Below are 13,650 nucleotides of genomic sequence, written 5' to 3'. Positions count from 1 at the left end.
AACATATTACTTCCGTCATTTATCCAAATTCTCCTCCTTATTTACGCACATGCCTGAAAACTTTCTACCTGTCAGCGATTGCAATACAGATATTTTCAATTGGAAACTCTATCATTACCCCTCCAAGCATTCCTTCACTTTTTCACATTGAAGTGGCTTTAATTGCACAGAATGCCCTCAAGCACTAGACACATAGTCAAGTGCAATGTTTTGAGATTGGGGAGGACATGGCACAAGACCCTTCACTTGTTAGTATGGAATTTGCATCATAGAGTCGATGGTACCTCTGCGTAGATTTTAGCGTTGTGAGCTGGTGCAGAAAATTGTAGTGAAGCCCACAGTTCATTTCTAAGTATGTTATAGCTCATATTTTTCAATCGATGCTCCAGCACAGTTTCTTGACACTGTTTGACTATAGCTGTTAACACAGTTTTCATAAATACAGGGTTGTTTATGATCTCTGATAATGAATTTGAATGACATCATGTGTGTCAGGAATCACACCGACAGCTGAATTGCGGCGGGAGGTGACAGGCCAGTAGTGAGTGATTTCATAATCAGAGTGCACGGTGTATCACAGTAGCAATGCCCAAGAAAATGAAGCCCTTTTGGTAGGGATACATTGTAACCTAGGGCTGGGGACGGAGCGGTTCAGTTCGGAGCAGTTACTGTGACGTCATTACTCGGTTGATCCGAGTACAGTACCGAGTACAAATTTGTGGCGGCAGATTTAAAATTTAGATAGATTGAGTCGATTTTAGAACGTACTTTGAAATTGAAACCGAGCGTGTTTTAAAAGCGTTGTAGTAAAGCGCTTTCGCTTTGCCAATTGACGAGAAAAAAGTGCTTCTCTTCGTTGCAAACTGGTGGTTGCAAATTTTATTTGCGTGATTACAACTATTTGAGGAGTTATTTTGTACGAAAGGCCTATTTAACTTCCAGTGTCGATATATATGACAGACGAAATAAAATTGATAAAATAATTTATAATACTAACAGCTAATAAATTAACATGTGAGGTAAACGTTAAACGCTGCAGCTAAATAAAAATGAAGATAGAAACGGGCTCCATGAAGAAAACATAGGATCTTAAACTGCAGAACATAATGTTTATTTATATTATAATATTACTAGCCTTCAATACAACCATGTTCTCTTTGGTGAAAAGTAATATTATTGATAAATTAAAGTAACTAGGTAACAATTCGTACAAATAAATATAAATACAATGATGACTGATGAGGTAACACAAATCCAATAAACACAAATAGAAGAAAAATATAATGCACTTCCTTTTTTAACATATTTTAATTTTAATCAAACACTCTAATATGATGATGATGATTATTATTATTATTATTATTATTATTATTGTTGTTGTTATTATTGTTATTGTTATTACTGTTATTATTATTATTATTATTATTATTATTATTATTATTATTATCATCATCATCATCATCATCATCATCATCATCCTTCACGAATTAGGCCTCTGTAGACCTGTTTCGGCCCCATCTAGCAGTCTTCTTAACGGTCTTCCTGGTCGACGATGTCCTCTAGGTTTATATTGCATCATAATTTTTGGGATTCTTGAATTTTCCATTCTTCTTACATGATCTAGCCAATTGAATTTGTATCTGGTGATTTTTTCTTCTACTGACTCTACTTCTAATTGTTCTAAAATTTCTTCATTCCTTTTTCGGTCTAAAAGAGTATATCCTGCTGTTCTCCTGAAAAATTTCATTTCCGTTGCTTTGATTCTGTTCATGTCTGTTTTCTTTAATGTCCAAATCTCGCTTCCGTATAGAAGGGTGGGTAATGCTAGTGTATTATATATTTTTATTCTTGTAGATTTTTGTACTAATTTAGCTTTTAATGTATTGTTTATTATTCCTAGAATTTGTGTAAATTTGGTAATTTATTATGATTATGATTATTATTATTATTATTATTATTATTATTATTATTATTATTATTATTATTATTATTATTATTATTATGTACAGTAATATCTTAGGCTCACTTGACAGGTCATATAATAGGATGAACTCCTCTTCAATACTAGAGGCCTTTCAGCCCGCCTTGGGGATAAGGAAATAATTTGTCCTGCAGCAGAAAATATTTAAATACAACAGTACCTACGTTGTTGTCTACTAGAATTAAGTAAAACACGTGAACTCTGTTTCAACGTTTGAACTTACCGGTGACGGCTACGGTTAACTAAGTAACTTCGGTGCTCCATTGCCAAGCACATAAACTGATAGAACCGAGTAACTCAACAGTTCTACTCGCTCCGTCCCCAGCTCTATTGTAACCCTTTCCGATGCCAAGTACAATCAGGTGAAAATCATAGAAGCCTGCAAAAAACGTGGTTTCATTATTTCCAAGAAAGGCATCTTGTGTGTACCTAATAACTGACAAAGCTGCAGAGTAATATAGTCAATTGTCTTCCACCATAGTCTGAATCGTTGCCAGTTCGGAAGAAGAAACCAGGAATAGTGCCACGTGTTTCAAACGTAAAGCCTCTTATTTCCTTATTTCCATTCGTTGTAGACTGTAATTGTGCATAAATTGTGGAACATTAAGTACATAGCCTACTTGATTTTTTCCACATTTATTTCTTTAGGTTAGCTCTCTGGGTTTTCAATCTAACAGTGGAATCCATAATCTGACGATTGTTACTATTTGATGTGATAGGAATTATGTCTATTCTTCTTGCACTGCCATTGTCTGCGAGTCCGTGTACTTCTTTGAACACTTGTTAATTAAATGACCTGAACTGTTCGACAATCATCGAACGAATTTTATGGTGACGTTGAGTTATATAATACATCCGGTGAGGACATGTGCAAGGGTTGCAGGATGTGCGGCATGCTGTTAGAGAATGTTCTGTGTCCTGCCCAGAAGGTTTCGTATGGAAAACATTAATTAATTCCTTTGCATTATTTGATAGAGGTCAGTCCTTCATGATGTCGTTCGCAGGAATTTACCTGAGTAAACTTGGTGTATAGCTAGCTCTACGTCAATGCCTTTCTGAGCTATGTTAGCCCACTCATCTAATTCTTTATCTTACAGTTTTTTCCTCATACGTGGGGGTCATACAAACTGCTACTTTTGTGATTGTTGACGTTGGTTGCTTGGTCAATGCATAGAGTGCATAAAGGAATCACCAGTGGATGCAACGTGCACATTGGCTGAGAGAGTAAGGATGCTAAAAGCCTTGGTGAAGAAAGTTTGAATATCATTAATGTTAATGAAACATTATTAATTTTTTGTTTGAGGTGCTCTTCTAATCGCTTTCCTCCTCTGTTTGTAAATAACATACTGATGGCTTGATAATTGTACTGAGTTTTTTCCCATCAAAATCTCATTAATATTACTCGAGCATAGATGACATGTTCTGCTATGCACCTACAGTACTTTCTCCATCATTATTGGTATGCGTTTCGTTAGTTTTAATACTGTATATGAAGGATTCAGAACCGTAGAAACAAGGGTTAAAATGAAGTTACTTCCATAAATCAATGGAAACATATATGCCGTGTCTCAAAGCTCAAGTCCATACTACACACTAGTGACTAGCAACTAGATGACTTGTGAACTACACACTAGGGAGCTTTGGACATGTATGCTTGAAACATGGCCTTCTTCATAGATTATTTTTCTAAAAACCATGACATTACGGTGCAGCACTAAATTAAGAAGGCAGTGTCCTAATGCAGTTTCATTACGAGTTATATGGAAAAGATAAGGGCGTAATATATTACAGTAATGATTAAAACATTCTACAGAAGGTACTAACAATATCAGTGTTCAAAGTTAACGTGTTATTCTAAATTATATTTACATTATTTTACTTCCAAAGCATTTTCAGATTTCATAACCCCATTTGCTGATGAGGTATCCATGTTTGTTTAGTGAACAAGTCAACAATCAAGCAAGCATTTTCGTTGACTAGCTACTACGGACTTGATTGCTATGGACTATGTAGCTTTGGATCATAACTTCAGACGTCACATCCGGCTATTTAGTCAACAATTTAGTTCACTTCAGCTGAAAATGTAGCTTTGAGACACGGGCATAGTCCCGTCGCTCTAATTTTCAGCAGCCAATCACGTTACAGGTCGGCTACATTTAAACGTGTGCTTCTTGTGATTCGCTGGTGAAGACGTCATGCATTTCCTAAGGCTCGATAAATACTTAATATAATCGCCCGCCATTTTGGCTCTTTCGTTGGCGTTCGCACAACCACACGAGGACGTTATTTGCCACTCAATTATTTGCTGAATTACAGTCTGATTTATTATGATAGGAGCAACAACATGATAATGTTCAACAGTGTAGCAAATAGATTACTCGTCTGGTAGCTCGGCAACAAAAGAACAAAAATGGCGAACGATACTACCTACCTAGACTTTATAGAGCCTTCACTTCCTAAGACGCAAGCAACTAGGGTGAGTCACGACGGGAATAACAGCATCGCGACTATAGCAAGTGATGCAAAGTATACCGTACAATAAAACTAAATGATACCGTATGTCAAACTTCATTTCACTTAACTTTAACCCTTGCTGTCTCTGTTTTTAATAAATGGCGCTTGGCCCACTATGGCCCTGAACACTTCATATATTTTCCTGCTATCTTAGGTAGTTCGGTGTATAACAGAGGTTGGTATGATTCTTGATACTGGCACAGTCTACTATATACAGTCACGAAGATTGAGTTTTGAGGGTGCTAGAAACAATAGACTGCGCCATACTATTTTGCATTGTCTGTAATGAGGCGATATTAGCGATCGTAGTGGTGAGCAACTATCTGATGTATGCATATTTACCAGTGGCGTAGCGTCAATGTAAGCTAAAAAGCTTAGCTTCCCCAGTTAATAATAATTTCATAATAAACCTGCAGTTTATGGAGAAAATTATTTATTAATTTTAATAGAATTTATATTTACTCGTTAAATATTGTGATGCGGCAGCTCAGGATGATTTGTGATGCAGCAGTAAACAAGAAGCCTGCACACACTAGCTTCCAAGCAGACTGGTTTCTTCTGTGTAATCCACCCCGCAGATTTTCCATCCCTTTGTAACTAAACTACCCTAAGGCTCGCAAGAAGCCAAGAAGCTAGCTTTAAAATTTAAAATAAGTAGTTTCCGAGTTATCCCTTTTCGTCAGTTGTGTTCAGTTGAAGTGTTAGTGTGCATTGTGGCTGATATAATAAATAATGAGCGAAATAACAGTTCCTGACACTAATTTACTTGAATTTTTTTTAGGACAATTGTATTATCAAGACTGACTTACAAACAAAAGTGTGATTTAAAAAACAAATGACCGACTCCCTTGCTGTCAATGAAGGACACAACCAAAAGACAGACGCATACTTACGTAATGATACTAATACTGTATCTATTGACCGTTAATATTGTGATTTCTCTAAGTATGACAGGGAGTGAGCTAATGTTAGCATTTACGTGTCTATTTGTTAAGAGATATGTGTAAACCGTGAAATCATATTTTACTACGTATCATTTGAAGTCATGCCTTATTGGTGTTACTTAGATGTTCCAACCAACTTTGACTGCTGACTTGAAATTGACTACTATTTATTTTAAGGTCGTATTTTTGTAATACGTTTTCTCATGTTGCATAAAGACAACTTGAGTTAGCTTCCCCTGCTCAAAATTTCATGCTACACCACTGATATTTACTACGTATTGAGCTTCGTGACTGTATATACTAGACTGTGATACTGGTATCAATTTTGTTTTGAAAGATGTCAGCCACATTTCGCCGCCAGCTTTGTTCACTACTGCAGGAATGTCTAACAGAAAGTACAGAGTATGATGACATTATTGGTTAGCGTAATTTATTACGTGTTCAGCTTCATTAAATTACTGTCAGTTTTAAGTGATCACTGCCAGTATGCTTTTTGGCCTTATATTTTACTTCCGGTATTCCATACTGGCCCAGTTCTACCAGTGCTCTTCTTTAATTTACAAATTTCATAGTTACTATGATTAAACTACGGTACTAAAATAATCCATGAAAGGACAACTTTAAATCAATACTTACTATTCAAGGCAGATGAAACCACTAAAATATCAGTTATTTACAAAATTGGCTGGAAGTCTGCATAATCTTGGTTATATTAGGCGTAATCACTGTCTCCATAGATTTATCCAGATTTATTGGAGGGAGACCATCAGCAATAAAACCTACGGAGGAAGCAGGCCTAGTAGTTCTTCAAGTAAAGCGTAGAAAATGGAATTGGATAGGATATAGCCTGAGAAATGAGAATGCAAGGAGCTGGAAGTTCTCAGAATCCTCAAGGTAGTCCTCACAGAGGCATACCTGTACCTCGGAAGACTTGGAAAAGAAGAATAGAGGAACTGATATGAGAGGCTAGGATCCTGGGCAGATTTAAGGTTTCTGTATAAAAAATAGAGGAAGATGGAAACATTTGTTTCGGCCCTTTGGTCCAGTGTGAGACATGGGATTTAACTGATTGAATTTGTAAATAAATTTGGACTTTCTTTTTAATTTTTCATATCCCTATTATTTTAGATTTGATAAAGCAAGTGGTTCGCATTCTAAATTATGAAAAATTGGGATATGGATTTATGTGCTACATTGAACTCCATTTTTTATCGTCTCTTAATAAGCTTTGTGGCTTTGTGACAGTGCATTCCTGGAGCGGCGAGATCCATTTTGTCTACACATTCACTGCCACAGATCACAAACACGGCTACATTGACCTCTTTCTTCCCGAGAGTCCAAGCGGAGTCTGTAATGTGTACTCCTTCGGTTCATAGTTTCGTAGGTTTACAATTGTGGGAGAGGTAAGTTGCAATTTTTACCTCTAATTTACATGTCAACATAAACTTTAGATTCGACTGTAACCATAATTCTGTTTTAATCAATCAGGGTTAAACGAACGTTGAATGAATTCTTTTCCTATTGCGGATATGCATCTTCAGCCGTCTCACATGTCGTGCCAACATAGGAGACAATAAGAACATTTCACGCTAGTTTGCAGTGTTCCAGAGGGATAGAAATTCGGCCATTTTCATACCTCAGGGAAGTGTGTAGAGGAAAGAAAATGGAGTGTTATGACAGGTTAGGTTAGTTTAGACTTTTATTATGTCTTACGTACTAATCTGCGACAGGTTAGGTTACGGTAGTTTAGGGTTTTGTTATGCTTTGTATAGGCAAATCTGTGAAAAGTTAGGATTTTAGTGACACGTTAGGTTAGGTTAGTTTAGTTTAGGCTTTTATTATCCTAGTCAAGATGACGGTGAATGCGATTGAGTATGGTGCTCTTGAACAGGTAGTGACTTTTTTTGTTTTCTACGTTGGCAGTTCAAGTGTGTCGGTGTCAATTCCAAAATAGGCGGAAGTCACTCAGCGCTCGTTTCATAAAGTCTACACATTACAGTTAATGACGGAAGGCACTAATTCTACACAAAAACTTATTGAGAATTTCAGGAGACCAATTCTGGGAATCCTATCATATTGTCGAAAGAAGGTTGAAAATACAGCATGGATTTACAAAAAAATCATGGAATTCAGGGAATTATATCAGACTTTTAATACTCCAGAACCTCTTCCTCAATTTTTAAATCCAATACTTTCTAACTCCATCTTATTCTCCGTAGATTTGGGATATGCTGTTTGTAAAAAAGAAACACCAGTAGATATATTAAGATCCCAGGCACTTGAGACTGTTAACCTCAATTATCCAGAAACTGATTGGTTTCATGTCTATACAGACAGATCCAAATTGGAGTATGATATTAATGTTGGTGCTGGTGTATACAGCGATATCTTTGCTTTCTATACAGCGGTTGGCACACATAGGTCAGCTTATGACTGAAATTGAAGCTATCAGGGTAGCCTTAACTCAGCTGATATGTCATCAAATTAAATTTAAAAATGTCGCCATTCTGTGCGACTCCAAAGCAGCCATAGAACTGTAAGTTCCTCAGACCCGGAGCCTTCATCAATCCAAGACTGTCTAAATGCCATACAACTATTACAAGCAAAACACAAAATCATGGTACTGCAGTCGGTCCCCGGGCACTGCAACTTATTTGGAAATGAGCAGGCGAAGACTTGGCAAAAAAAGGTAGTAAAATTTTACAAACATCTCCTAAACCAACACCTTTCCAGATAATAAAATTGTACATGAAAGAAGTTGCCCATAACATCCAATCCCAACAGATTGCAGAAAAAAACATATGGCAAACACTGAAGAAGGGACCTTCTAGGAATACCTAACAGACCAAGGAGATTGGCAGTCGCGCATTTCCGCCTTGGAACTGGTCATGACTGCTTGGTGCATCATCTCCACTGTTTCGGTAGCTATCAACATCCAACCTGTACCCTTTGTGGCCTTCAAGAAGCGATGAATAAGGATAATCTCCAATGCTGCCCAGCTCTAAAATCACTGACAATGTGCCAGATACTGGGAAGCGAGAAGCCTCATGCCTCTGTTTAGTTTTTAGTTCTTTAATGATTTTGTTTAGTTACTTTATTAGATTTAATTTTAAGTTCTATCAAGTTGTATTGTTTTAATCTTGAGGTTGTGTTTAGAAATAAGTTACCTATGTACCTGTCATTCGAATAAATAAATAAATATTTTTCAAGGGAGACTTCAACACAGTTTGTTAATAAACTTTGACTCTTGCTGTAAACACATTTTTCACAAATATACACCTGAGTTGCACCAGTATAACTCGCACCCCTGCATGCCATCAGTAAAGTGTGGTGGTGGCCTTTTTCAATTTTTCGACTTCTCTCACGAGCTTCCCGTGAATTTGGCTCATAATACTTATCGTCCTCCCGGCTAAAACACTTCAGTGGTTAAATTTTTTCATCTGTGAAAATATTCCTGTGATGACAGTTGTCATTCTTCTGCAGAAGACGTTCTCACTTCAGTTCCCTCTGCTTGTTCAGCTGCAGTGAAGACATGCTCAGTATTTCGACGATGAGGTCAAGATCCTCACTATGCATTCTGACGTCGATATTTTGCAAGTGTAAAGTTTTGCAGACATTGCAAGCTGCTTTTGCAGTGGATTAAGACAAACAGTGGGTTTAATACCGTGAAAACAGGATGTACAGTATATGCCACATGTTTCCAACAGTATTATGGTGACACTGGGTATAATAAATGCTTCTAACATGTGAAAGAGTAATTAGGGTACACTAACATGCATTGTTTATGTGTTAGTATTCTTGAGTTTTGTAATTACATAATATGTTGTCCTTGCATCTCTGTAAATTTATGTATTAAGAGAATTAAATATAGACTATACACTGAATCATTGCCCTATTACTAAGTATGGTGACGTCCATCATTTATTTGTTTGTAGAGTCATTATATAATTCTGCAAGTAAGATAATCGACTTAAATAACATTTTACACTTATTTCCTTCCGCATCCGAATATAGGGGCAAAAATCAAACATTGCTCTTATTGTCTTATTGCCTTTTGGCAACTTGTAGTATGGCCAACTCCAGAAACACCAATTCCACTACGGAGCTTCCAAAATTCCGCTACAATATGCTAGGATAATGGTTGTGTACTTTATGAATATGGGGCAATCAGAAATACGTTAAGGGATCATACACATACGTTTTATTATGTTTCATGACAATTTATAATGTTTGAAAATGTGAATTATATACAGTTTAAGTTCATATATATTCACAAACGCTTATATTTTAATAAAGATGCTAATTCTGACAAATGTAAGTAGTGCCTAATGATATTTTATTATAACATACAATATTTATTTTATAAAGACAAGTCTGAAAGCAAGTTGCTTTATTTTTATCTGTAATAACACACTACAAAAGTTAATTTTCTATTAATATTATGTAATGTAACATTATGTTGGAATATACATTGCAGGCTATATTGAACTTTTATTTCTATTACTATTAGCATATGGCTCTACTACTAAAGAAGTCGTTAAATTTGTTCTGCATCTGTAAGTACATGTAGTTAATATAAACGTTGATCAGATTTTACCCCAGGTGAACTCTATGAGGTTGATAGAGTACTCCTCATAAATTTTTTTGGTTGAAACGCCTGATATATTATGATCAGTTATATTGTAGGTCTCACAGCATATATTTTAATTATGCTCATCTAATTTTAATTTCGGTAAACCACTTACAGTGGTATGTCATACCGTATTTCTATGCTAATTTTGAGAAAGCTGTGATATTTTAATTTCTAGGTGTTATTACAATCTTAGGAAACATTAAAGTTACGCAAAATCTTATGGAAAAAATGAATGAAATTTATTTCGAAATTTCTGTGAATATGTACAAATGTAAACTTCTAAAATTATTTTTTGAAGTCTACTACATTTGGGCACACTGATAACTTTTTCGACAGCAGGATGATTTTTGCCTGTGCTGCCACCAGTGGCAAAGCCAACCATTCAGACCACTTGCAGCTTCACTTTTCTGCGACACATTTTCTAAATTCATAAATTGTAGATATTCATTCCTCCTGAGAGCACTTGTACACTTTTTACGCCTAGGCTAAATATTTTCTGTTTTGTAATTAACACAAGTTTCATTATTGCTGAAGGTCTATTTTATATTATGAATAGGCTATGTTACAATTTTTTTTTTCGTAACGGTAATTTTTATTTATTGCATAGCGTTTTATTTTCACTGTTATAATAATTCTACCATCCTTTATGGAAATGAAGATCCATTTGAGGGTTATAATTCCATCAAATAAAGTTCCACTATAAGTAAAAAAGAATACTGTTGATGACGTTAATTATATGAAGCACTTCAGGGAAGACTTCAGAATACCTGATAAGTACGTATGTCGTTATTGCTTTGTTGAATTATTTATGGTTCAGGGGACATATATCACTTTTATGCACTTATTTATGCAGCCTTGTGCATCAATGATAACATGTATTTCAATTATTTTTAATTTGCAGAGTCTTTGTACATAAGTACTTACACGGTATTCTGAAGTGTAGCTGTATTTTATTTGATCTTGGACTTTAAGGCCTTGGCTTATGTCTACTCTATGCCTTTTGTTATGTTGTAAGCAATGGTAGCATAAAATATTGTTATAAAGTTTCATTGTCCTGTCTTCGTTCTCTATGTCCCATGTTTTTCGTATACGTTTACCACGGCTTCCTTGATCATACTAGTCTGACAGATGCTGTTAAATAAAGTTGCAACTTTGGTTTTTATTTTCTATTAATATTGGACGTGGGTAATACTGTATAGTGTCAACTGAAGGAGTTATATAATTCATTATATTCAAAGGTAAGCATATATTGTTACATTTGAATTCTAGCCTATATAGTTGCATGATTTATTCTTCACAAAAGGACTTTGGCCTAAATAAAGATAAAATTACTGGCATGTACAGAATCCACACACTTTGCACCTTCACTGCAATCGGCGCTCCTTTGTGTTGTATGTCTCCTTATTGTGGAGCAATTTATTTAAGTTTTTGCACTCTTATATAAAAATTACAGCTTAAGGTTACCCTAGATCATAAATATATACCCAGATTGCTCGGCCTTATAAGTTTTGACGGTAACAACTTCACTATGCTGCCAACTAAAAGTTACATAAGGAGTCACGTTGTAACTCCCATTTGAATTGCATTAGCGACTGAACTGCCATCCCGTGTTCGTTTACGGCGGACGGGTGGCGATCCTGGCGGTTCTCTTAAAGTGCTGCCGATTTTAACATAGGGATGAGCAATCTGTTACATATATGATCTAGAAGGTTACTTATGCCCAGCCAGTATAGAAATTTTCTGCAATGCCTTGGATATATTTTATTGATATGGTCACTGGGAGAGCTGTATGCCCACCCAACCCACCCCAAAATATGTACCTTACCTATATACGAAAATCGTCGTGCGTGAATGAAGAATACGGCCATATTTCCATCATGTGACTGGGTTTCAGTGTCAACAACATAGTAATAATACTACACACCTAATCAAACCTATCCTAGCCTGTCACATAATATACATTTACATTTAATACACCTGTCACATAATACTGCACACATGTAGTAACATTCCTCAAGTTTAGTATCATTTCGCATGCAAATCCTGCCCGCCTTGGTATACGTGTCGAGAACCATCTAATGCAAGAAGTGATGGCGAACGTGTTTTGTCTCCATTCGTCATAATTACATTTAGTTCGTTAAGCGTGTGTTTTGTGAATGAAACAATGTGTTAATGCAGTGATAATTCCATATATATAGTGCAGTAAAAATTGAAATGTGTTATGTTTGTGATAAAAGTGTTGAAAATTCATTCATTCATTTATAACGTCACATTGGCAGTGATAAAAGTATTTAATATTCGTTCAGTGGCCAGTTACTCATGTCCTGCCCAGAATAGAAACTTAACTGTTTAACTGTACTCATTTGTTTGTGTGTACTATGGAGATGTGGAATTATTATTACACATTCTAGCAAGTATGGTCAAATAGCTAGATTATATATATTGCATGTCTATTTAAGTTTGTTATTATTTTCTTTTTCAGTCGTAATGGACCTGATCAAAACGGAACGTGATATCGACCCTCTGGCAATAGAAAGATGTAATATAGAAGAAGAGAAAACTTTATTTGAGGTAGCTATATTGAGAGTAATAGCAAATTACTGTTTATTTTTTAAATGCATACCTTGTTTATACCAATGTTAAAAGCATCCTAGAATAACCCTGGGTGCCTCAGCCGACCTGCCACCTATTGGCCTCACCTCGGCATATCTTATCGTAGCTGCATTAACTTCTAACCAGTACAGGGATACCACATTGTTATCGTGATAATCAGGTTTGCAGAACCGAACCTTGTTACCTATCGTAGCTGCTGAAATTCTTCAGAATGCTTGGTGGATTCGGTATCATACATGATATTTCTTCCCCGATAAGGACACTAGCACTCGTTTGTTTCTTACGTTGCTCTAGCTTTAAGTTAATGTAGGCAGTCACTTACCAGAACATATTCGTATCGCACATTCCGATTTTTATTCTGAGTATTATTTTAAATAGAGCGTTGCACATTTGTCCAAATCACCTCTATCCACATGACTGGATTCCATGCTGAATTCTGGCTAGAGAATTCTAAACAGATTTCTGCATGGTCTAACTATATCATTGCAAATTATATAGATTGCAAGGCCTGCAGTCGTTGTAATATCACAGTCTAGTATATACAGTCACGAAGCTTGAGTTGTTGAGGGTACTAGGAACAATAGACTGTGCCAGTACTATTTCGCATTGTCTGTAATGAGGCGATAGTAGCGATCCTAGTGGTTAGCAACTATCTATGGATGCATATTCGCTACTTATTGACTTTCGTGACTGTATATACTAGACTGTGGTAATATTGAAGGTATAATTAAACGGATGGCGCGAAGATTATTTTATTAAGTCCAACATTATGAAGAACTATATAATTTATGAAATTAGAATTATAGCAATGCTATATGGAGAAAGAACATATGCGATGAGATTGGGAAAATACTTAATTAAACACATATGTCCTTCGTAGTTTAAATTACAGAGCTATTCATTTTATTTCGAGGTTCAGTTCAGAACACTACAATGAAATAATGCGCTCTAGTGGTCAATTACAA

The 13,650-nt window shown here is 35.8% G+C and overlaps 1 protein-coding gene and 1 long non-coding RNA gene across 3 annotated transcripts in view; one reads left to right on the top strand and one right to left on the bottom strand.

Moving 5' to 3' along the window:
- The window catches only part of LOC138691745 (uncharacterized), a 400,261-nt gene that overhangs the window by 317,766 nt on the left and 68,845 nt on the right, over nucleotides 1-13,650 (bottom strand). The gene's annotated exons all lie outside the window — the stretch shown is intronic.
- The window catches only part of LOC138691741 (zinc finger protein 665-like), a 43,746-nt gene continuing 41,212 nt past the window's right edge, over nucleotides 11,117-13,650 (top strand). For both annotated transcript variants that reach the window (XM_069814061.1, XM_069814060.1), the window contains exons 1-2: nucleotides 11,117-11,310; nucleotides 12,555-12,643. In XM_069814061.1, coding sequence (XP_069670162.1) covers nucleotides 12,560-12,643 — 84 coding nt within the window. In that variant the 5' untranslated portion in view covers nucleotides 11,117-11,310; nucleotides 12,555-12,559. The remainder of the gene's footprint in view (nucleotides 11,311-12,554; nucleotides 12,644-13,650) is intronic.

This window comes from Periplaneta americana, chromosome 16 (assembly GCF_040183065.1).
Source record: "Periplaneta americana isolate PAMFEO1 chromosome 16, P.americana_PAMFEO1_priV1, whole genome shotgun sequence".
NCBI classification, from domain to species: Eukaryota; Metazoa; Arthropoda; class Insecta; order Blattodea; family Blattidae; genus Periplaneta; species Periplaneta americana.
This window is presented reverse-complemented; position numbering and strand designations above follow the sequence as displayed.